At 42.1% G+C, this 25,697-nt stretch overlaps 2 protein-coding genes across 4 annotated transcripts in view; one reads left to right on the forward strand and one right to left on the reverse strand.

The window, feature by feature from the left end:
• Positions 1 to 3,054: 3,054 nt before the first annotated feature.
• Positions 3,055 to 17,479, reverse strand: APIP (APAF1 interacting protein). Its single transcript, XM_014574233.4, has 7 exons — positions 17,322 to 17,479; positions 13,041 to 13,141; positions 10,480 to 10,528; positions 8,825 to 8,942; positions 6,673 to 6,808; positions 4,049 to 4,216; positions 3,055 to 3,671 (listed from the first exon to the last, which is right to left on the reverse strand). Exons 1-7 carry the CDS (start codon positions 17,388 to 17,390, stop codon positions 3,572 to 3,574), a joined length of 741 nt encoding a protein of 246 aa, XP_014429719.2. The 5' UTR covers positions 17,391 to 17,479; the 3' UTR covers positions 3,055 to 3,571.
• A 145-nt stretch (positions 17,480 to 17,624) lies between these two features.
• Positions 17,625 to 25,697, forward strand: part of PDHX (pyruvate dehydrogenase complex component X) — a 106,851-nt gene continuing 98,778 nt past the window's right edge. Inside the window, exon 1 of one of the 3 annotated variants that reach the window (XM_089778541.1) lies at positions 17,625 to 17,767. Coding sequence is in view for 2 of the 3 variants with exons in the window: in XM_075927469.2 (XP_075783584.2) it covers positions 19,012 to 19,153 (142 nt within the window). In the remaining variant the exon portion in view is untranslated. The other 2 variants (XM_075927469.2, XM_075927468.2) reach the window with 2 other exon arrangements.

Raw genomic sequence — 25,697 nt, forward strand, 5'->3', positions numbered from 1 at the left:
GTTCTCAGATGATTATGATGGAGGTGTGTTGCATGGTTATTTGTCTGAGGGTAGGGGGTTGGCTGTAGGTGAAAACTGGCCTTTCCCCCAAGGCCTCTGAGAGTGAGGGGTCATTTTCCTAATTTCCCAGATTGTTGATAATGCGCTGGAGGGGTTTATAGTGGAAGATAATAAAATGCAGTACTATTCACTGAAATACAGTATTCCATGTTTTTGACCCATGACATTATTTATATCCTGAATCATGACATTTGTTGAAATTTTACCATGGTTATCTATGGTCAGACAGCTATCAAGGTTTTTTGAAAATTCTAATGGTCTTTCACAAGATCTTATTCAATATCTTTGTGAAAGAAAAATTAAAACAGACTATCAGTGTTGTAGTAATGAATTTCCAAAGACAAGCTATGGATTATGTTTGATTTCTCTTAGTTCACGAGAAAATCAAAGATCAGGTATAGGCTTTAAAAAAACAAAAAACAAATTAGCAGTTTAACTGGTGCTTCAGGCTTCATATCTAACCCTTGAATTCTGCAACTTTTTAGAGAAAGAATGAAGTCCAGTGGTATAGATTCTGTCAACTGATACTGAAATATTCATCTGGAGTGTCAGACAACTATTAACAGAATGACCTTGCAGAAATTGATTCATAATCAGTACACAGCTAAATATCCAGAAGCAGATTAGAAAAAAATGAAATCTCACAACATAAGACATCACAATTAAAATACGTTACTCCTTCACTTACGATAGTCTCTACTTTTTCCACAAGAGACTGAACTGTTGCCCAAAGATCTTATCATTTCCATCTTATCTTTGTTACTGATTTTTCAAAAATAAACATCCAAGTCTGACAAAAACAATCTGCTCTTTTGTGAGCAAGAGCAGGCAATATGATGGCAAAAATAACAACTAATAATCCTCTCAACATAGAGATAAATTGTAGAAGAAGAAGAAATTAAAATTATAGTAAAGACTATTAGTGTGTATGTATTTGCAGCAGTACAAAAGAAATCGCCAGCTCTGGTTTTCCACATCACATCACCACCGTATTAAATAATAAAAGCATTATGTGGTTGTGAAATTGTAACAACAAAAAGTTTGATTTTTTTTCACTGCAATTTCTCACTGAGTTTTTTAAATATTCCACCTGCCAATGAAAAAATTAAAGAGATTTTTTTGGAAGATATTCACTCATAGCAATCTCCCTCCTTTCCTTCCAAAATGTTTGTAAAAATAATTGGTAAAACCCAGATGTCAAATGAGTGGAGTAACGCCCTCTTCTGGTCTGGATTGTGTGAAGCAGATTCTGAGATTTAGATGGAGGATTAGAACACTCAAATCTATGTAGGAGAGGCAGGACAAAGGCAAAGATATTCTAAACAAGTTATTAAAGTACAATAAATAGTAAAAGGGATTTTAATATTGATGTGAAACCACTAATTCAGTTAAAGGTTTTTTCTAAACATAGGCCCTGGAATCTTTGAACATCACTTGGATTTCCAAGAACAGGTATCTTGGTGTTGGTCCCTTTCTAGGGATGTTAAATATCGGTTAACTGAATAATCGAGTAACCTCATGGATTCTTATTGGTTAGTCAACAATTCTATACCTCCCTGGATTGGGGCTAGCAGCCACTGTATCAGAGGCATCAGGGCAGGGTGCCAGGCAAGACCTGGTCTACAAGGGGAGCCAGTTTAATAACCAGCTCCCCTTGCAGACAAGCTGCCTGCTGTCCAGTGCTGCTGCCTCTGATGAGGCAGGAGCACAGGATGGCAGCAGCCCCTGTCTGGGGGTGGGTGGGGAAGAAGGTCTGAGCTCCCAGACTTGGCATGAGCCAGGACTGAGCTGAACTGCTGGTCAGCCTGCTAAAAAATTTACTGTCAGCAGGTGGAGGGAGAGAAATGTGTGTAGTCTACAGCATTAACCTATAAGCTTTTGCTTATTGGTTAATCGACTACATTATTACATTCCTATCCCTTACTATATGTGCTAACTGCTTATGTTCAGCATCTGTTTCATCTTACTTTGATGATGGGAATATCTTCCCCAAACAGCTCTGCGTGGCTCAACAGCTTCTCTTTTTCACCACCGGAAGCCGGTCCAGTAAAATATATTACCTCAACTGCCTCATCTCCCTAGTGTCCTTAGACTGACACTGCAATTATGTAATGTAGTTGTAAACGTCTGTGCTCTAGGACCCAGCAAGGTTGGAGGGTCCCAGAGTCTGAACTCTATACAGACCCACAATCTGAGCCCCATGAACCCGTCAGCTGGCAGGGTCAACCACAGGTGTGTAATTGCCGTGTAAACATACCCTAAGTGCTACAATCAGTTTCTGCTCAGACACTATTGTGGAGATTTTTCTCTTTCAATTATACAATGCTACAATTGGATTTTTTTTTTAGGTAAAACTACTGATTCTAGAGAAGTTACAAGCTGCCTAAATATTGATTCTACATAAATACAGAAATGTGTTTATTAAAGACTGTCTTTGTGTCTGTCCCGTTTGTTTCTTCAGTCTCTGACTTTAAGCTTAAGTTTGGATCTTGTCTCAAGACAGACATGAGTCTGAGTTTAGTACATATCCCTTTAGATGACCTAGATTTATGTTGTCCTTCAAGGCAATTATGAAGCTGGAGCCAAAAGTCATGGTGAAGGTTGAGCTAGATACCAGAGCTAATGGTCAAGTTAGGAGTCAGCAGTCAGAAGCCAGAGCCAAAGTGCAAGTCCAAGGTCAGAAACTGGAGCGCACAGGGTAGCAGCCAAACAGCGGTAGAACAGAGGCAAGGCTGGGTGCAAGGCAGGACCAGCAGAAACAAGGTAACACAGGAGCAGGCACAATGGTGGGCATGAACACTGAATAACTAGTAAACTGCTGCTGGCTTAACAGCCCGCAGGCTGGCTCCTCCATACTAACTGCGCAGCACAACCTGATTCCTCTGAGAGATGGGAGAACAACTGACTCTATAGTGAGGCTATGTGTACTTATGTATATGCTGCGGTATCGGTCAGGCACATTGAGGTGAAATTAAGGCTTCTGCTCTGAATTCCTTTCTTTTGTTTAAAACAGATACTAATTTAATGTGTTTATTTAAACAGTTACAAAAATAATAATCTGATCGTTAAAATCTGACATTTCATTTTCAGACAGATAATTTCAACTACTATTAATCACTGACTTCTCGGCAATATGGAGCCAAAACCACTGCAGTTCTTCTGTCCAAGTACAAAAGTGACATCACGGCTGCTGAAATTAATCAAACAGCATTCAACAACTGCTACTGACGGGTGGTGGGAAGGGAGGGAATCTCTACACCATGATTGCTAAGCATGACCCTGATCCTGCACTTGAGCTGTGTACATAAGTAAATGGGTCTGCTTGCATGGATCAGGGGCTGTTTCCCCCCATCTGCTATTATTAAACACTTTAGATATAATTCACCTATTGATAGACATAAAGCATGCTCTACTAGAAGGGCACTCAATTATAAATGCTTGAAGGTTGACAAATCACTTCCACTTTTGTTGCAGTTTTGGATGGGTGGGGATATTGAACTGCTGTAGTAATTTATACAATCCCGTTTTCTTCAATTGGATGTTTTCCAGGATCTAGTCCATGCAGCTTCATCTGTACCGCGATATCGAACAGGTAATCATAACATTCGCACCTTCAATAAAAAAATAGAACAGGAGAAAAGTGGAGTTAGGATGCATTCTTATGAAGTGGCATCTTTTAAAAATTGACTGTTTTTCTTTTCTATGCTGAGCACAGGTCAGACAGAACACTTCTGCTATTGCTTTATTACAATATTCACTCCACCTCCATATTAAAGTCTCTGGTAGGGGAGGATTTTCAAGGCTGTGTTGTGCACACAGTGTGCTGCCCAACTGGGGCGGGGGGAGGAGGGGGAATAGATTCCCATTTGTGGTGGTGTGAGCCAAGAGAGAGAAGTATCAACTAGAATGCATATGCAGTGATTCTACTTCCATGACTATTTCAGGACTGCTGTTGCAACAGATATGACCATCTTTAAATTGCACTCACATTGTTTTGGCTTTTTCCCACGTTTCTCCCCATACATAAACTCCATGACGTCTGACCAACACAGCACAAGAGTCTGGGTATTCATTCATTGCGTGTGCCATTCGTTCCTTGAGATCCTTCTCTTCTGGGGTGTTCTCAACAATGGGGACCACTAACTTATCATCATATCTAAACAAAAAATGAGGTATTACTGCAATTAGAAAACACTTCAGACTTCATTGGTTTTTATCACATTACTCTGTTCCTGCTCTTACATACCTTAGATGATATCATAATTCTCTTCCACATCTAAGAACTAGTGCCCTAAGCTTTCCCCACTCAAAGAGGTTCTCCTTGGCAAAGAATTTGGTAACATCTTTAACAGTGATTCTCAAACTCTTTCATCTTGTGAACCATGCCATGGGATACAGCCTCTGAAGGACACTTCCTGTCCCAAATCTGATTCAACACCTTCTCTGTGAATACTATAATGCTGGCTACCGTATCCTGAGAATACCTGAATAGGACAAAAAAAAAGCGGACTTGGTATAACTACCTGCTTACATATTATTTTGTAGCTGATGTTTATTCTCTCTCCTTGGCTTTAGTAATCTACTTTTCTTGGCACTAAATCTCCTTTCATTGCTTGCCTTTACTGCTTTCATCAATGCGAGCTGCTTCACAGTTTTGGTCTGTCCTTTTCTGCATTAAGTCATCCCTCCAATATTGGCAACATTTACCATCTTGATCATAGCTGAATTTACTTAAAGAAAGATATGAATTTGTCCCTCAGGATTAAAATATCTAAATTTGCCTGGTCTGAAAGACTTTGGAAACCCTGAAAGAGTCTTGTCCCGGGATACTGGTAGACGTAATTGTCAGTGCTTGATGAACTAAAGATGCTTTTCTATTGTGGTAAAAGTCTTCAATGGATCACATACAATACACAGACAGTGGTTTGAGTACCACTGCAATACAGGCAACATGCTGTACACTGTTCAGAACTTGCACAATAATGTGTAGCAAAGAGGGTTTTGGATATTTGGCATTGTTCAAGCTTTAATTAATATTTGCAGAAACTTGTTTAAATCTTAGCTCAAATTCAGATTCATCATAAAGATCATACAGGAATTTTGAGTAGATGGTGGGAAAACATCTTCAAAAAAATGGAGCCAAATTATATAGATGAAGCAATGCTGGAAAAAGGTAAATCTAATTAAATATTTTTATTCAGAGAGAGAATCTGGCTCTATCCGGACTTCTGTGATGAAGCCACCCCAAAACATTCTACAACCTAATGAATAAAACCTCTGTAGCAATGTTAGCGAGATCACCTACTACTCACATGCAGTGTGGAAACTAAAACTGGAACGGGACTATTTGCTAGAAGTTAGAACAGACAATTGGGAGCCAGGTCTCCCAGGTTCTAGTTCTAGCTCTGCCACAGTCTGTTTGATTTAGATAAGTCATAACACCTCTTTGTGCCTTCTTCTATGAAACAACGTATCTGTTTCAGACAGTTGTCTGCGAGAATTAAGGTCTATAAAGCTCCTTAAGATTCTTAGATGAATAATGGTATACAAAAGAGCTGAGTATTTTATTATTAGAGGAAAAACAGACACACCAGATTCAGGCTACTTTAAAAAAAAATGTCCTAGGATAATTCAGGATTAGGGATTTTCAAAACTGTTTATCGGTGGCCTCACTCTGCTTCCACTAAGTCAAAGGCTGACTTCGGTGAGATCAGATTTAGACCAATAATAAATAGTTTGAAAATTCCATCACTAATATTTACCTGAACAGCCATCAGAAGACAATATCCAGAAACACAGCTCTGCTGAAAAGTGAATTAAAAAATTGCCTTTTCTTGTGGTGTAACTTAAAAATGTTTTTATACACATTTCTAGATTAAAAAATGACTATCCAGTGCTCTAAGGTGCTTCTGCTATACATTAAAAATTAAAATACTAGTGCAAACAGAAGTTAAAATTTTGGTGAAGGTGCCATCTTTGTGTGGAGAATACACCCTTGTATCAAATGCAAACTTCAATACATTTGTACCTTTCCAAAAGTTTTGGAGAAAAATATTAGTTAGAAAATTATAAAAATTAACACTAAGAAAAGTGCAGATGTATGTATCTCTAGCATCCCATAATTTCTCATCTTGTCATACACCATCTGAGTGTGCTAGTACCAGCTTAATGCTTTGCAGGAAAGAATCCCCACAAAAAGCCACCCACAAACTATAAAATAATTTTGTACCTTTTTTGGGGAACTCAATGACTGAGTTGTTACAGAGCTCTTGCTACTTTTTAAACTTTAATCATTGCGGTCTCTCTTTTCATCATGTTTAGGGGAGGGGTGGGCAACAAGCAATTTTTCAGGGTTAGCCTTAGTGGGCCACCAGACACTTTATTTGATGGTGTGTCCGTGGGTACAGCCTCTTACAGCTCCCACTGGCTGTGGATCGCTGTTCTTGGACAAAGGGAGCTGCAGAAAGCAGTGGCCTGGTCTGCGGCCCTTAGTGAATATTCCTCTGAGTTAATTACAAGTATTGCTCACACCACCAAACACACTGATATTTTTGAAGATAACATTTAGCAGAAACAGTATATGCTGGATTAGTTTTGTAAATGGAAATCTACCTGTAATACCCTCCTGATGTGCATTTCTTGATTCCTTTTATCATTTCTTGATGAGTAATTCTGAACTCACTTCCTGGATAGAGAAGGGTTGCCATGACAGCAGCTTTTGAATGAGTATGGATCACAGCTCCAGCTCCTAGAGAGAGAAGAAAAAGTGATCCTCTGTAATTAATATTACATTTATCTATATTATTTTTTATATGACTCCTTACCATCTGTTAAGATAAATTCACATGTGAAAATAAGTTTCAGCCCTTCAGTTCGACATCCTTGTCAATGGATTAGACGAGGAAAATAGTTTTAGAGCTTTAGAACTGTTTTTCCCAATTTTATTTGGTCACAAAACCCCTTAAAAAAAAAAACACGCTGAGGGGAAAAGTGGTAAAAAACAACAACAAAAGTGGAAAAACTGTCAAGCAAAAAACAAACAAAACCCACACCGGCCCTTGAAAATGGCTCCCGGCTCACCTGCCCCTAAGACTGGCTCGGTGGGGGAGAAGGGGGTGATTGGGTTATCGAGGAATCCTTATTTTCACTTTGCGGAACCCTGGGGTTCTGCAGAGCACTATTTGGGAAACATTGTTTTAGAGCAACCAAAAGTATTCTGTAATCTACAAAGAATAGTAAGAGCTATCTTTAGGGTGTTAGTGGCTAGTTTTAATGCAAATTCCAGGCAAACCTTCTCCCTCATGCATCTGTTTTATATTTTCATCTGTTGAGATGACAAACATTTTAAATACATCACTGAAGTGCGCTGAGGTTCTAAACAATTAAAATTTAGACTTATTTATGGCAGAAGATGGAAGAGAAGAAGAGGTTCTTTTGTTATATAGCTATTTCTCTCTGGAGACGATACATTGGTTCCTTGACATCACTTTCAATCATTTCATTTTTATATTATGATGTGGTGGGAAGGTCAACCACAGGGATCAAAAGTTCCTAAATCTGCAATGTTGCAAATTGCCAATTTTCTTTTGGATATGCAAAGGGTCTAGATGTGCAAATTTCCTTTACATGAAAACAATAGATTCCCAAAAATCTTTATTTTTGGGGGAGGAGAGGAGAGGAGGACAAAGACACAACTTGTAAAACTGCATAAAAACTTCAGCTACTGTTAAAGTTAAACGCCATAAAATTAAACTGCTGAAGTGTGAATACACACTTTGAAAGTTAAAATGCATTTTAAATGGAATCAGAGGCATTAGATAAAGGGATCGCACTGCCTTTTTTCATTAGGATGAATTGCACAGAAACAGTAGAAAGACAAAAAGGACCTCCACATTTATTGCAGTAATGCTTGAAATGTCATGCCCATTACTAGATCTCATATGTGTTTTTCTCAGAAAGATTTGACATGGGGACATGCTGCCTCCACTTAATGTAGCAAACAATTGTGAAAGTTGTACTCTCTGTACTATTTCTGTAATCAACATATGCAAGAGAAACAGAATCCTAAACTCCTGACTTGGCATGCACCATAATTGGAGAAAAAGGAAAAGTTTTGTTTTGCAAAACATTTATAAGTAGCTGGAGTTACCCGGTGTTGCTCGGGAAAGTTGATATAACTGAGGTGAGAAGCCTGAGGGGAGGGAGGCGGAAGGGAGCCGTTCGCCGTTTCCTTGTCCCTCCACCAGCCTTAGTGAGTGACTGTCCCCACCGCTTACCCTGGGAAGCTGCTTCTCTCCACACTGCCAAGCTCCATGCAACCCCGGGGAGAGGCGTCGGTCTCTCATCTCTTCCCTCCCACAGTACCTTAAAACCTTCTCCTGGAGGAACGGGTATCCCATGCAAAGGTGTCCAAGTTATTAGAGCACAAACATACAAACATTTTCCTTTATATATTAGATTTTAAAGTAGAGAAATAGTCTGTCAATGTTTTAGAATCTAACAGTTTTACATATTTCTTATACCTGTGTAACTAGTAATTTGGTAACCTTTACATATGCAAAAGATTATAATATGGCCTGAAATCTATTGGCATTAAACTACTAGGTGGTCACTAGGAGGTTACAAATTTAGCTACTATGGTATTTTTTCAATTAAGGCAATATTAAATTCCTGTGAGGCCACATTTATGACTTAGAAGTTTTCATTTCGTGAACTGATTGGTATTTAATTATTATTATTTGAATCAAATGCATTTATTGCATACCTCTCATGGTGTAAGCATTCATAAAAAGAGGCGTACACTGGCTTTTCTTCAGTTTCTTGTGTGCTGGAGGACCACTGATGTCCCGTTCTTCTATGTCACAAACAAACATATCTTCAGGCTGTGACCGAAATAGAACTACTTAAATTGTGACACTATTTCCTAAAATAAATTTACTTTTCTTCTGGGGATCTACCTAGAAAACAGGCTTGCTTTTGGCAGCTCTACATAAACTAGATTTTTTCACTAAAATTCTTGAACAATTTGTCCATGAGAGCACAAAGTTTTTTATCTAAAATCAATTATGCACATGCCAAAATGTATCTTTCTTCCCTCTCTTCTTCTGCAAATACATTTAATTATTATTATTATTATTATAATATGAAAACTCAAGTCTTAATCAGTAAGAGGATCCCTCAATCAACCTTTAGGCTAAGTCTACATTGCCCAGTCTTGTGCAAGAACATATGCAAATGAACATATTTATTGCCATGCCTCATTTGCATACTTAATGAGCTGCCATTTTGTGCAAGAAGGAGCAGTCTACACTGCTCCTTCTTGTGCAAAACCTCCCTCTTGCACAAGAGCCGTTCTGCCTGAAAACAGTGCAGACTGCTCCTTCTTGTGCAAAAGCCCCTTGCGCAAAAATGGCAGCTCATTTGCATATGTTCTTGCACAAGACTGGGCAATGCAGACATAGCCTTACTGTATTATCTCAGATGTTGTAGAGCAGGGACTCCTTGCTCCACTTACTTTTCTTCTTTGGAGGAGAAAAGTATCACATATCAGCTGACAGTATTCACTATTCACCTCTAGCAGTATTGCTGTTTTTATTCCTAAGAGAAAGGAACTGAAATAGACTAAGGTCATCATGTCCTGGGCAGATCCTAACTGTCCATAGTAAAGCCCAAGAGGAAGAAAGATTTGCATAAAAACAAATAAATATATTTAGAATAGAAGCTTTAACACACAGTTACCCAACTGCTTGTATGTATTAATTGAAACTGTGCATACCAGCTGACTGTTGGGTTGTTGAAATCTGGGGCTGTTGTAGATTCAGACTTTGTGGTCAGTTCTAATTTAGAACAAGAAAACTCAAAAGGAATAACCTACATACACCACTGAACAAGTACTGAATTTCTGCTCTGAGAACACATAATACAAGAAAGAAGTCAGTAATAATAAGATTTCTCAGACTTGACAATAAGAACCTTCTCTCCACTACAACTCCCCCCCCCCCCCCGCTTTGAAAGAACACTCAGAACAAAAAGCTCACTAAGGCTATGTCTACACTACAAAGAAAAGTTGGAAAAAGTTGTACAAATTACAAACCGCAATTTGCGTATCTTTTTCCGCTTTTCTTTCAGAAGAGACTTTTCTGACATTTGGCCCATCTACTTGGGGCCAAATGTTGGGGGGGAAAAACCATCTTTCAGAACATCCCTTCTTCCTCATAAAATGAGGTGTACAGGGATGCTGAAAAAACGCGTCTCCTTTTCCGAATTTTTTTTGGAAAAACAGATGTGTTCCTTGGACGTGGCAGAGCTTTGCCGGAATACCCGAGGTATCCTGGAAAAGCTCTGTAGTCTAGACATACCCTAAAAGTAATTTTGTTCCTTTTCAAAGAAATTCTGAGGGGGAAAAAAAGCTTTACAAACCTGAATTCTTTCTTTTTGGACTCCTGATGGAGCAATGTAGATTTCATCTCTAGGAAAAAATATACAATTTAGCTCCATGTATAAGATACAATTTGAAGTACATTGTTAGAGCCATTTCAGTACTCTACCCTTTACTGATAAAGAATTAGCTTACAGTGCGCATGATAATGCAATCAGTTGTCCTCATGCCACACATTCACATACAGATGATTTTCAATATGTGACACTGATTTTACTAGAGTAGTTGGAAGCTCTGAGAATACCTAAGATATAGAGAGTACTTTTAACTTCCCTGAAAATTTAACTGGAGTATATGTGTATCACTGACAGGAAAAAAATAAAAAATCTACACCTCCCATTAACTGGAATCAAACTGACACAGAAGAGAAATTGGAAGCAGACAATGAGTGATGCAAGAAAAAATAGTGCTGAACTTATCATTCATAGCTTAATATCAATCAGCCCACAGTGTCTGTAATCACAGTTAGTTATTGAGAAACACTTATTTGTGTGATGACCATTACATTGTATTATATGTTTTAAAGCATGAATAAATATGTAATTGGCACAGGAAAAAACATTGAACAATTCAATAAATTGAACAATTTATGTTCAAGTGCAAATGCCTAAAGCTTGCAAGGCTCATGAAGAATTTCAAGATCTTTACATTAATTAAAATGATTTAAAAACAGGAAGTGAAATATTTTCAGAAAGGCCATAAAAAGGGGATAAAATGTCAGTTAATATTTGTAATCACTATTCACGTTCAAAGGCCTTATTTTAAAATCTATAGTACAGAGACACCTAGTGAACAATTTGAAAAGCTACAGATACAGTCTTTATGCTGAAATTGCAGGAAATATATTAGTTTCCTAAGGAAAGTAAGGTGCTCACATTTATGGACTAGACAGAATCCTTGAATTGTGATATAACTTTCAAGATAGTATATTATCTTGACAAAACACATCCTGTATGCAAAATAAAAAAGTGGTTTTAATGGATTACTTATTTGCACTACTAATGCATTAACACTAATTAGTTTAATTCACTGATAAGAATGGCTACAGTGGGTCAGACCAAAGGTCCATCTAGCCCAGTATCCTGTCTTCCAACAGTGGCCACTGCCAGATGCCCCAGAGGAAGTGAAAAGAATACGTTATCACCTGATCCCTCTACTATCATCCATTTTCAGTCTCTGACCAACAGAGGCTAGGGACATCATTCCTACCCATCCTGGTTAATAGCCTCCATGAATTTATCTAGTTCTTTTTTGAACCCTGTTAAAGTCCTGATCTTTACAAATCCTCTGGAAAGGAGGTCCACAGGTTGACCATGCACTCCATGAAGAAATATTTCCTTGTGTTTGTTTTAAACTAGGGATGTAAGTGACTAGTCGACTATCCAAAAAGCAAAAGCTTATCAGATAGTTGACTAGTCCCTCAACTAGTCACTTCTCCCCCACCTTGCTGTCTCTAACAGAGGCAGTAAGGATAGAGGAGCAGGAGCCAGTGCTAGGGGATACCAGCTTAAAAGCTGGTTTCCACCAGCACGGTCTCCACAGGCAACAGGGGAGGCAGGGGAGTAGCAGGGACAGGATAGCTCTTAATACATTTAAAAATCAGAAGCACAGTGGGGGGGGGGGGAAATCCAGCGTGAGTCAGGACAGCTGATTCCCAGTTCCCAGTGGGTTGCCCCGCTGCGCTTTATCCTTTTAAATTGTATTAAGAGCCTACCAGACTTCTAGCGTTTGTGTATAAGCTCTTTAAAAATTTATTATTTATCTGTCTGCCATTTCCTGAAGCGTTAGGCTCTTTTTCATTTGATTGTTTCTCATCTGATCTTACCCATACTTTATCAACTTCCATCCTCTCCTCTCCGCATCCACGAATGTGGATGCAGATATTCTCAACTCATTTATGAGGATACAGATGGGGATATATATAACTTGCAAATCTGTGAAGATCTACTTTATATCTGTGGATATCCTCATTTTTGCAGCTGAAGATGTGGATACAAATTTTGTATCCACACAGGGCTCTACATATGCTTGAACAGCAGCATAATTACATGCATGAGACGTTTCACTACTTTGTAACTTCAGACCAAGTTTGTCTTCCGCTACTGCTAAATGGCATCTTTGGTGTAATTATGACTAATGGTTCATTCTTTCAATGGCCACTAAGAGGAGCTCTGTATCCATTAATAACTTTAAATTTATTGAACTGAAGAAATGATGGTACATTTCATGTACAATTATGTAGCAAAACAGTCCCTACTTCTATACTCTTTAGTATTGCATACACCCCAAAATTAATTAACTGCATGTCTTCTTGTTACCTGATCTACCTAAATTATCTTCCATTAATATGTCTTCAGGACTTATCTAAATATAAGAATTATCCCTTCCTTCTCAGAGACCAAGAATGTCATCTTTGCAAAACATCTTTGTAGAAAACCTCATTCTTGTAATTCAGCTATTCTTCATGCATTGTAGTGCACTCACTGTTTATTCAATTGACCCCATCATCTGTATTGTTATCATTTTCAAAACGACCACTTACCCATATTTCAAACTGATTCCTCCACCAGTTCCTGTGACCCAACCTAAATGATAGAACTGCTTACAGAGCTCTGGGATCAGATTTCTTGGATGTAACTTGTCCTTAAAAAAAAGTAATTGTCCACTTATGAATTTTGAAATCAATTAAATGAGATAACATAATCTGATATATACAGGACTACAAAAATAAAATAAAAAATCTTACTCGTGCCTGAATTAAAGGCTGACAGTATGTTTCCGTGCTGCCCTGCCATTTTTTTTGGGGGGGGGAGGGGAGACGGCATCAGAAAAACAACAAAAAAAGATAACATTAATAGTTAGAGGCCTTGGTCCAAAGCCCAGTGCTATCAATGAACTTTAGACCAATCCCACCAAGATTAGTGATACAGAAGAAAGATTAGGTCATCTAGTCCATCCATTTACCTTTGTTAGACCACAAAGTAGAATTATTTTTCTTTTCTTTCTCCTACCATGCTCTAAATATATTTGTCCACCTTAGAGTTTACATCCTTCAAACATTTTGAAGGCAGTTAACTTCACAAGGAGAGAATTTACATGTAGCTTAATTTTGTATGTATAGCCACAACACAAATTTACAAGGTAAATTCATACCACATGACCAAAGAGGTCCCAATGAGTGCCAAATAATGGAACATTTTCCATTATCTTTAAGAATACGACATGCTTTTAAAAGTCTGTGTGACACATGCTACCTCCTCTTGAATAATGTTCATGTAGAATTATTTTACAAGATTATAATTTGAATTTTATTAATGGGCTTGATCAATAATGATAGAATATGTATGGATCATACTGTATAGGTTTTAGATATGTTTTCTTTTTAATTAGAACTTAAATAAAGGTTCACCTCACCAGATCACATGACTGCTTCACATTCCTATCATTATGGCATGAGAATGCCTCATCAACTGTTTTGCTGTCATCTTAATTGCTCCATTTTAATATTTCTTTCAGAGAAAACATTATTCATTTTAATCACTAATTTTGTAAATACAGTGGAAAATTAAATAAACATGTACAGTAAAACTCCATTAGTCCGGCATCCAATGCTCCGGGACTCCTGATGGTCCGGCACCATCAGGAACCCGGAAGTGCTGGGGCAGCCGGACAGGATTCCCCCATTCAGCTGCTGCTGAAACTGACCAGCAGCTGAATTGGGGAAGCCGGGAGCAGAGCAGCTGGGGTGCTACCGGGTTGGTCTCGTAGTGCTGCCCCTCGGGGCTGCGGGACCAACCCGGCAGCACCCCAGCTGCTCTTGGGGACGCCTGGGGCAGAGCACCTGGAGTGCTGCCGGGTTGGTCCCGCAGCGTTAAAGGACGGCGCTGTGGGACCAACCCGGCAGGACCACACCTGCTCTGCCCCAGGGGTCCCCGATTCAGCCGCTGCTGAAACAGATCAGCAGCTGATTCCAGGAAGCCCGGGGCAGAGCTGCTCTGCCCGGGGCTTCCTGGAATTAGCCGCTGATCTGTTTCAGCAGCGGCTGACTTGGGGACCCCTGGGCAGAGCAGCTGGGGTCCTGCCGGGTTGGTCCCGCAGCACTGAGGGGCGGCGCTACGAGACCAACCCCGCAGCACCCCAGCTGCTCTGCCCCAGGCGTCCGGATTCAGCCTGCTGGTGAAACTGACGCTGCTGGTCAGTTTCAGCAGCGGCTGAATCCCAACGCCTGGGGCGAAGCAGCTGGGGTACTGCTGGCTTGGTCCCGCAGCGCCGCCCCTAGGCGCTGAGGGACCAACCTGGCAGCACTCCAGCTGCTCTGCCCCAGCCGTCCCGAAGAGCAGCTGGGGTGCTGCCGGGTTGGTTCCGCAGCCCCGAGGGGCAGCGCTACGGGACCAACCGGGCAGTACCCCAGCTACTCTGTCCCAGGTGTCCCCAAGAGCAGCTGGAGTGCTGCTGGGTTGGTGCCGTAGCGCCGCCCCTCGGCGCTGCGGGACCAACCCGGCAGCACCCCAGCTGCTCTATTGCAGGCATCCCCGATTCAGCTGCTGCTGAAACTGACCAGCAGCAGCTGAATCAGGGACGCCTGGGGCAGAGCCGGACTATCGTAAGGGGGGGGCCCATGAGGAGTCTGGGGTGGCATCCCCTCCCACCCCACTCCAGACCCCTCATAGCCCCCCCTTCTGATAGTCCGGCATATTTGATAATCCGGCACCCCCTTGGTCCTAAAGGTGCCGGATTATCAGAAGTTTACTGTATATAGTTCCTGAGGATGAGTACCGTACTACAGACCCATTTATGGTTTAACCGAGGCTTTTGCAGCTCAGCTTTGCTTTACAGTTCAAATATCAGAAATACTAAATAGAGAACCATTTGAACACTGTATAAAACAAACAAAATCTAAGTAGTACACTATATAACAGCACTCAGAAAATGAATACTATTATGTATCCAATACTAGGGAAGTTGTTGAAATGTTCTCTTATTAGAATTTACAATATTAATGTATTTTACATACAACATGAAAATGCAGCTGTTTGAGGAGGAGCATCACCATCATATAACATGATAGATGTATGTTTGGGTGGGAGGGCAGGCAGCTCTGTAGAAGCCAGCTTAAAAGTTGGCTCCCCACGGGCACTAGCTCCTTGTACAGAGGCAGCAAGGGAGGGAGGTGCATGTAGTTGTCAAGGTTAACTGATGAGCCCAGGCTTATTGGTTAATCGTGTAAACAACTACACACGAATGGTCCCTAATTTACATTGGTGAAAAATAAGTTAGACAATTAAAATTAAATTAGTATTTAAAAATCTAAATTGTCATTGGTAAGAGTTAATATACAGTTTTAACTGGGGATGTAAAACTTTGTTTAAAAAGGTAACCATGTAACTGCTAAAAATCCTAGTGCTTACACACTGCGGACTCTGCAGAATAAAGCTTAAATAAGCTTTATACTTCAGAGCCCACAGTGAAGCCTCCTCCCCAGGAATGGAATCAGCAAAAGTTTCTGGTCCTGTTACTGGGGAAAAGGCTTTGCTGCCACAGCAAAGCCGTTTCCCCAAAAGTGGAGCCAGAAAGTGCTGCCAGAGAGCCGGTGTATAACCTGGGCCAGGGGGGCCGGGTCTACCTGCTCCAACCCCTACTGGTTAACTGGAATTGGTAAGCATCACTTGTGTAGGGTGATGCTTACTAGTTAGTCAGTTAACCAGTTTAGCTTTCACATGCATTTTATACTGTGCTGCTAGCGCGCAGGTGGGTGCGTGGCCTGGGATGCAGTGCAGGTAGACAGGGGCGGGCCTAGTTTTAACATGCATTTTATACTGAGATTGTCATCTACTGGAGTGTGAAAAATGAAGAATCACAAATTAGTAGCAAACATACATTGGACCAAATCCTCAGTTGATATGTATCAACACAACTAAACTGAAGCCAATCGACTTATTTGATTTACAGCGGATGAGATCTGGCTTGTTACTTTTCCTGGCTTGGTTTATGAAAACAATCCAACTCCCTTCGATGCCTTCTATTAAATTATGATTTTACTCTAGTTTTTATAATATTAGCTGAAAGGAAAAAATGGCACAAATTTCCATGAGCTCTGAGAAGAGATTATTTTTAGTTCATCACAGTACACTTTAAAACAAGCTACCAGATAATAACTGACATTTTCTGAAATTATTCATTTAAAATTTGCAGAACTACTGCTAAACCAATGGCAATGGGATATACAGGCTTGTAGCCCTGTTGGTCCCAAGATATTAAGGCGACAAGGTGAGTGAGGCAATCTCTGTTGCCCCAACTTATGTTGATGAGAAAGATGAGCTTTTGAATGTAGACAGGAAACTTACTGGCTTGTGACAGACACTCTGAAGAAGAACTCTGATTCATCTTAAAAGCTTATCTCCGGCAGCTACAGAAGTTGGCCCAGAATTGGGATGTATAAAGTTGATTAAAAATGTAACTGTATAACCGTTAGAAATCCTAGCAATTACACCAGGCTCTGCAGTATAAGGCGTATGTCTAGCTTCGCTGCGGGCCGGAGCAGCCTCTGCCTGCGGGACTGGAAATCAGAGGATCGGAATCCCTCAGGTAATAAGCGTTGCAGAAGAGCTGGGAACTTTCACTCCCGTGCCGGGAGCGCGCCGCGCCCAGCTACCCTTTCCCAGCGGCTCGAGTCACTGCTCTTCTCCTCCCCCTCCCCAGCCCTGGAGCAGCGGCTGTGCACCCCGCAGCCTGCAGGGCACTGACGGATAAAACCGTTCACCTCCCAGCGGGGCCCTGCAGAGCGCTGACCCCCGCCCCGTGCAGCAGGCCAGCCCCTGTCTACCTGCGCCGCATCCCGGGCCACGCACCCGTCTCCGCGCTGGCAGCAGACGCCGCCCCCGGCCGCAGCCATAGCGCAGGCGGGACACAGGGAGCGGAGCCAGTGCGGAGGAGGCCCCCGGGGTCCTTCCTTGCTCCCGGCGCAGGCAGGGACTCGGCTCCCAGGAGCCCCGCTCAGGCTGAGGGGGCAGCCCCGCGGCGGAGGGTTGACCTGCTGTAAAACCTGCCGCACTCCCCACCCGGCTGGCCGCTGAGGCCGGGCCCAGCCCAGAGCCCGCGTGGCTGAGGCGGCCCCAGCGCACAGCGGGAGGCGAGATGCTTCCTTCTCCGGGGGGAGGAAAGAGGCGTTACCTGAGCTTTTGCCTGGGCTTGACCCAGCGGGGGCCGAGTTAGGGGGCCAGCGGGGTGAGGTGGGAGACAGGTGGCTCCTGCACGTAAAGGAAGGAGGAGGTGGGAGCCTTTTACTATTGTGCATCACGCTTGGGACATGCAGATCCTGGTTGACACACGCCTGCTGTTGCGCTTTTTGGAGCAGGAGTAGGGATGTTAAATGTCTAGTGATTGACTAATTCAATAGTGGATGCATTTTGCATGGACTATTCAATTAGTTCGTAGGAGGCCTTCACCTTCTAAGTGTAGCAAAAGGTGAAAGCTCAGCATGGAGCCCAGGGTCAGTGGGGGACACCTCCACTGATCCCAGGCTCCACTAGTTCTGCCCCTATGAAACACAGTGAAGAGCCTGGGTCAGCAAGGGAATCCGCAGATGAATCTGGACTCCACAGGTCGGGTGCTGCTTTGAAATGCTCTGTGCACATGGTGTTTCAAAGTGGCAGCACCTTGTGGAGAGCGGGGTCTGGTCCCAGGCTCCACAGGGAGCTGCTGCTTTGAAGTACCCCCTCTTCTTCCCCTCCATCCTTGCTGCCTCTTTTTGACAGAGGCAGAAAGGTGTGTGTGTGGTAGGGAGCAACTAGTCGACTACCGGATAAGCATTTGCTTATCAGATAGTCTGCTAGTCCTTCACATCCCTAGACAGGAGTTTGACCTTGTTCAGACCTTGGTTAGTGCAGTGGGGCCTAGCCTCCATGTGCTATTAAAAGTATACAGAGGTGTTGCCAACACTCCTGACTGTATCATGTTTTTTTCTTTGGTCCTTTCTTTAAATTTCCAGTTTCTTGAGTTAGGAGTCAAAAATAAAATTTGGTCACTGTGGAGGACAGCTTGAAAAAAGTGATTCAAGTGAACCCTTATAGTTCAAAAACCTCATAGTAAACAAGCCCCAATTTTATTTTTGTAATCATTCATTTTAAGCCAATTTCATTATTTTGGGCTGATTCATGATTTTTGAATGCTCAGATTTGGCAACAGTGAAATAAGAAGGCTATTAGTGGGGACCTAACCACCACCTGAATCTTTACCCTAGGCAGATGCTTGACACAGATGAAGCTGATCCTTACCCTTCAGCAACCTTAACTAGTTTGTCATAAGGCATTTTGAATAGAAGTGTGTGGATTTTGCTTGTGCAGGGATATGGCTAGTCTGCATGCAAGGAAGGAGGAGCAGGTGCGCACACAGATGACCACACGTTAGCCCTGGCTTCAAGGGGTTGCTAATGTTTGGTGCGATATTTAGGGGCAGGATTTTTTCTGTCAGGCAGTGAGTCGGACAGCCCTAGCCTTGAGTGGGAGGAGAGCAAGATGGCAGCCTCCTTGTGGCTGAACTGCAGCAGCAAAGGGATGGTTAAATTGCTCCTGGGTGGGAGATTAGTCGTGGGAGCTTGTACTTCTCACTGCTCTGGAGGAGGCTGGAGGTTTCTGCACAGGAGCCAGGAGCTGCTGGGTGAGTATTTGGCTTCAGTCACTGTTAGGTCGGTCTTGGCTGCCTGTGACTGCTAGAACCCGCTAAAGCTGATGGTAGGACAGCAGTGACTGTCTGGGGGAAGGGAAATGGGTGGTAATGGCGGAGGCCAGGTGTCAGCATGGAGCCAGTGGTTAGGACACCATGTCTATGCAAGCTAGAGATGATGGTCAGTAGGTCACCTGGACAGAGGAGGGGGTGCATGCAGGTGCTTGGTGTGGCATGTGTGGGCAACAATGTTGGGACATGCAGAATGGGGGGGGGGGGAGAAGGAGTAGACTTTTTATTAATCAGTGGAAGAGAATGAAGAGGGGGGTAGTGATGCTCTGTTTAGCCAATGGAAATAGAATGTGAGGCATGGGGGGAGGGGGGGAGGCACACAAGGGAGTGGCACCAAGGTTGGTGTCTAGAGGACAAAATGTATGACAACGAGTTTTAGACTATTTTCTAATGATGGGTGTTGCTGCTTTGCCATCAAGTGGCCAAAAAATACTGAGAGCTGTCTCAAAATACTTAATGCTGTACTTTCTCATAGTCCTCTAACCCCTACATTCCTTCTAGAATTTGCTTCCAGCCATTTTTCTGTTCCTGGCTCCTTACAAAAAATCCTTTAATTTGAGATTAAGTTTGAAAACATTCTGTGCAAGTTAAAAAGGCTCAAATGTGGGAGTTTAAATGAAAGCAGTCTTTCATTTTCAGAGGAGGATTTCTGACTTCAGAATTTACTCTGTCTTTCTGAGACAAAATTATATAAAATAAGTTTCTTAAATAAGAGCTCAGACTAATGCATAGTTTTCACATTACATTTTAAAATAACTGACTAGTTATTCTCCCTTTGTCTCTTTCACTTTCCAAAGTCTGTGTTTTACACTGTTGGATGAAAGGTGATCTTATAAATCTCAAAAATGTTTTTATAGAACTCAATTTTCTGTTAAACCTCATATTCCCCTGTGATGAAGATGAGTAGCAGTATCTCTATTTTACAGCTCTGTTGGGAAACTGGAGGAATTAAGCATGGTGGAAACAAAGTAATTGCCTTGGTGTCCCACATCAAGTCAAAGTAGAATAGAAACAGTGTCATGTTTTTATTCTACTATTCACGTCCCTTTGTTCTAATTGTTTAAAAATCAACTCATGCATTTGTCGCTAGTGAGTGGATAATTGTAATAGTGGAAATTAATCGGAGAAGAGTATTTACAGTTTTAACAGAGTTCTTTCAGCCATCAGTTTGTGCAGAATGCAAATTTACATTTTAAAATATAATTGGGTTTCTGTCACTTGGGGTTGCAAAGACAGCGTTCTTGTCTATTTGAGACTCCATGTGTACAGCTTTTCTGATGCTGTGTTGTAGCTTATGGCTTCTCAAGTAGCATCAGAGAAATTGACGGGATTGGTATATTTTGCTGTTGGTGAGTGGTGAAACTGACAATCATGTCACTTTCACTGATACTTAGTAAAACTATGAGTTACTCTAGAGGTAATAAAGTAGACTGTGGGGAAGAGGAGAATTCTGTCAGTAAGATGGAAGGAAGACTTTTAAATTTATGACAAACCTACTATCCAGAAAATGATGGGAAGGATTCCCAAGGAGTGTAAAGAGGCAGTACTTTGATAGGCTAGTTCTCCCCCTCCCCCTGTGCTTCCTAGGAACTATGTATTTCTTACCAGGATATTCTTTCTCAACCTTATTGATAATGTCCTTGTCTCACATTGCATATCAATCTCTGGCTAGTAGGTGTCAAATGTTTCAAGCCTGGGTGAATTTTAAAAAAAATACACTCTAACCTTCTAATAATAGTTTGTATTGTAAATGTTTTTTATGATGTTGTGAATTATTATGAAGTTGATGTGATCACCCTAATTCTCCAACTTTCACTTATACTTACAAAGAAGTGTGTTCCCATTGAGGACAGAGGAGATCCCAGAGAACTGGAGAAGGGCAAACATAGTATCTCTCTCTAAAAAGGGGGAATTGTAGATCGGTCTGCCTAATTTAATAGCTGGAAAGATAGTGGAACAAATGTACAAATTGTATTAATCAATTTGCAAGGACAATAGGATTATATGTGTGTGTTAACATGGATTTGTTAAGACTAAATCATGCCAAACTACCTAATTTTCTTCTTTGACAGATTTATTGGTGTGGTTGGGGGAAGAGGAGAAGCAGAATCTTGATTATTATTTTTTCAATAATGCTTCTGACACAGTCCCACATGACAGTCTCATAAGTGAACTAGGGATGTAAAAATATTAACTGTGAAACTGACCAAAATTTCATCAGATACATGGTTAAATGGGCTAGCAGAGTTTAAACGGTAATAGGAATGGATAAGCATCAGCTTATCAGTTAACTGGTTAAACTCTTACATCCCTGAAGTGAAATAAGGAAATGGGATTTAGGTAAAATTACTAGAACATTGGGTTGACACATCCTACATACTGCTGTAATAATCTGTATTAAATATGCCTTGTGAGTTGTTATTTGAATACTAATAATTTGCAGATCAATAATATAATGGTGAAATGTATGCAACAACACTATATGTAAAGTTATAACTTTCCCCTGTATGATGTTGGTAGCACATGTCTAAACCCTTGTAGGCCTGATAGGCAAGAGTGGTTAAACAGGTTTATCTTAAAGGAAAGTTTATTTACCTAACTTGATATATAAGTAGTAAGCAAGGTCCTTGAGACAGAGGAGACAAAGCAAATCTGCATTTCAACATGGACAGTGTGAAGAAAAAGCAGCGGGAGGGTACATTCAGGACCAGACTACAAATGACCATCTTTACTGATTGAATACACTTTGCATAGAGGGGTAATCCTTACATGAATCCACTTCGAAGAATATAGGATGGAGGGGTAAAAACATCCCAGCAATTCTTTTTCACTCCCTCTTTTAGCTTAAAAAAAAAAAAAGACAAAAGGACCCAACCCTTTGGACTTTTAGGTCAGATTCTGACTAGAGGATTTGGTTTGCTATGTTGCTGGGAAAATGAGCTAAAAATTTTATTTTGAATCAAATCTGGTTTGTCAAGTCTTACCTACTAGGAAGCATTTTATCTGTATTTCTCTTGTAACCATTTCTGGCTTTAATACTTTATACTTGCACTCACGTAAAACTTAGCTGTTTGTAGTATAATAAACTTTTTTTTCTGTAATCAGAACTAACCAGTGTTGTGTTTAAACTGAGTTGTTTGATAACTCCAATTAATGTAGCAAACTGTTGTGACTTGTCCCCTTACAGGGATAATGGACCTCTAGCATCTGAACAGTCCAGGAGAGGACTGGGTAGTGTAGAGCACATGCTTTTGGGGACATTCTGGGACTGGAAGTATGTTACAGTGACTCTGAAAGTAGTAAGCAAGGCTGCTGGAAACCAGAGTGGGCAGCTGACGGGCTGCTGGTGTCAGAGTGGCTGGTGAAGAGTTGAGCTATACAGAGACACATATGGTTTGATCTGCATGCTGTTTGTGAGGGGCCCATATTGGGAGTTACATCAGAAATGCATTGTTAGGCATCCAAGGTTGTAGAGCAGATAGTTTGAACTGCACCCCAGAATGTGAGAGTGAGTGCAAGATTGGTTGATAACTACTCTGAGTACAGGTTTTCAGTGCTTCTTGGTCAACATTGGGGATGTCTCTAATGAAGTTCTACTGGAGTCTCTCCAAGACTTACCAATATTTTCATTAACGACTTGGTAATGGAGCAGGAAGTATTCAGAAATGCAAGCTGGGAGCAGTTGCAGGCAGTTTGGATCAGTGGTTCCCAACCTTTTTTTATACCATGGACTGGAAAATCTATTCACAAACTTTTGGGGGACTGGCAACATATTATTTGCATACAGGCTGCCCCCAACTTGCAATGCGATTGGATCCGGGGATAGCGTCGCAAGGCGGGGGCGTTGTAACATGAGCCTGTATTTACGACAGGCATTGTACACCATCGTAAATGCGGGGCCAAGGAGGTAAGTCGGAGGATTTCAGCCCCTTCCGTACTTATGGAAAATGTTGTAAGTGCAGGGGGTCGTAAATCGGGCCGTCCTAAAGCGGTGGCCTCCTGTATTCATTATGCAAATAATGAATATACAGATAAAATGTCACCATTCCCCTCAAAAGTCCCAGAGCTGCTACGAACTGTTGGTTTCAGCTCCACCAGCCCCCCATCCCTTAAGGCTTTGAAGCCTCACCACCAGACTCCCTCAGTGCCATCCTCCTGTTTCCAGAGTCCCACTACACGCAAACCCCCAATACTCCCCTCGGTGCCAGCACCCAATATTAGCCCCACCTCCATCCCTCAGTTCCAACCCTGCCTTGTAGCCCCCCATCTCCAGAGCACGCCAGTGCCAGCCTCCTAGTGACAGCTCCCCACCCAGATGCCCTAGTGGCCCCCCCAACCTGAGCTCCCTCTTAGATACCCCCACCCCTTAAGACAACCCACAATTCAGCAGCCTGAGGACTGGTCAGAGAGAGCTGGGAGAGGGGAAGGAGACTGCTTGGAGTAACCATGTGGGGACTTGGGCGGAAAGTGGCAGGTCCCAGCCTGTGAGGAGCGGTTGCACAAGGCTTAATGGCTCGGCGTTTGCCCAGCTGTGGCCTCTGGTGGCAGTGTTGCACAGGAGACTCTGGGCTTGGGTTGGACCCAGCAGTTCCTGGGGCTCCCCTGCTGGCTAGGGCAGGGAGTCGTCGGGAGCTGCATTCACCCCTTCAAAGTGCAGCCTGGCGGTGCCAGGATCCTTGCTCGGTGTGTGCGGGACCAGCAATGTCGCGCCAGCCTCCTCCTCAGCACTGGAGGTTTGTCCTGTGGCAGCTCTCCCTGCACATGGACCTTGTGCTGCCTGCATGCTGCCTCCACCCTGCCTGCTGACATGACCCTCTCACCTCACTTCCCTGCAGCTCAGGTTCTGGCCACGCGGGTCATAGCTCGGGCTCTGGGCGCAACCAGGGCAACCGGAGCAGCTGCTGCCTAACACATGGCTTCTGCCCCGATAAGGGCCACCAAAGCAGCCACCATGCTCCACATGGCCCGTAGCTCCAGCCCTGCTGCTCCTATGGTGGGGCAACTGCCTCCACGTGGACCCGCTCCAGAGCAGCTGAGCAGCCACTGCACTGCTCTTCTGAGGAGGTGGGTGGGCCTCAAATTCTTGGTGCACGCTACACAGGGAGCCCAACTGGGGATGTGGCCTGGCAGTATGCCACAGACCAGCGGTTGGGAACTGCTGGTTTGGAGGACAGAATTAAAATTCCAAACAACCTTGACAAATTGAAGAATTGGTCTGAAATCAGCAAGATATAACAGTCTGTTATTCTTGGACTGTGATCAATTGTTTTCCATGTCCACTGAACATAGAGGTAGTAATGGGGTTAATCTACTGCAAAGGATGTTTTTAGGTTAGGCATTCGGAAACTCTTACTAATGGTAAGATTAAAGAATGATGGAAATAGGCTTCCAACAACGGTAGTGGAATCCACATCATTGGACATTTTAAAGAACAGGATAGTCAAACTTCTGTCTGATTTTCAGGCAGAATGACTCTTGCACAAGAGGGGCTTTTTTGCACAAGAGGGAGCAGTGTAGACTGCTCCTTCTTACACAAAAGCACCTTGTGCAAAAATGGCAGCTTATTTGCATATGTTCTTGCACAAGACTGGGCAATGTAGACATAGCCCCTGAGTCTATCATTATAAGCCATGTTTTTCAGTCTTTTTCTGGAAACCCTCTCCAGTTTATCAATATCCTGTTTGAAGTGTGGACCTTAGAACTGGACAGAGTATTCCGACTGTGGTTCATGCCCGTGCCAAAGATAGAGATAATATGACATTTCTGCTGCTTGGTATTCTCATGTCAATACATCGAAGGATGTCATTTTGTCTGCTGGTCACAGCATGGACCTCAGAGCTCAGATTCAGCTGTTATGCCATCATTTGAAATGTAAGGAGATACAGAAATGCATTATGTGCTTGCTGAACTGGTTGGTCTATTACTTGACTGCTAGAGTCCAATCCTGGCTTCTTTGCTTCAGGCAAAGCTGCCGTTGACTTGAAATGTGGGTTTCGGGCACCATAGGATTGAATTCCTGGGTTTTTTTTGTTGTTTTTTGTTTTTTTTAGTTACTGATATAATAACTTAAAACAAGCATTTGGTCTGTTACAATGATAGATGATGCAATTTTCCAGGACTGAACTTCAAACATTTTTCATTTAGGCATTTGGTCAACAGCCTTGCTTGAGCAGAAGAGATCAATGCTTAATCCGTATCTTACACCAGCTGTGTTCAACTCTGGGTCCTTAAGGGGAAGGCATAAACACTTCTAGTCCTTACCTAATGAACCATGCTTTACCATGAGGAAAGGGCAATTTTTTCCCCATAACTTGAAACACATGCATTAGTAGAGCATGGAGTTTTTAACCCTTTTCACTCATTCTGATGATTGATGGTTTTTATTTGTGAATAATGTAGTGGTTCCAAAAGAAAAATTGGGAGATATCCGTAGAAGAGATCTGTTGTCTTTCAAAGGGGCTGAGTT

This window comes from Pelodiscus sinensis, chromosome 5, assembly GCF_052426305.1.
Source record: "Pelodiscus sinensis isolate ZL-2025 chromosome 5, ASM5242630v1, whole genome shotgun sequence".
Classification (NCBI taxonomy): Eukaryota; Metazoa; Chordata; order Testudines; family Trionychidae; genus Pelodiscus; species Pelodiscus sinensis.

What these genes read in the sequence shown, in the direction of transcription:
- APIP (XM_014574233.4), bottom strand. Translation starts at nt 17,390, where the DNA reads ATGGCTGCGGCCGGGGGCGGCGTCTGCTGCCAGCGCGGAGACGGGTGC. An exon ending in TGGCCCGGGATGCGGCGCAG is followed by an intron (nt 13,142 to 17,321) that starts GTAGACAGGGGC and finishes CTTTTTTTTAAG; the next exon opens with GACAAGTTACATCCAAGAAA. An exon ending in GAATGCTTACACCATGAGAG is followed by an intron (nt 6,809 to 8,824) that starts GTATGCAATAAA and finishes TTCTCTCTCTAG; the next exon opens with GAGCTGGAGCTGTGATCCAT.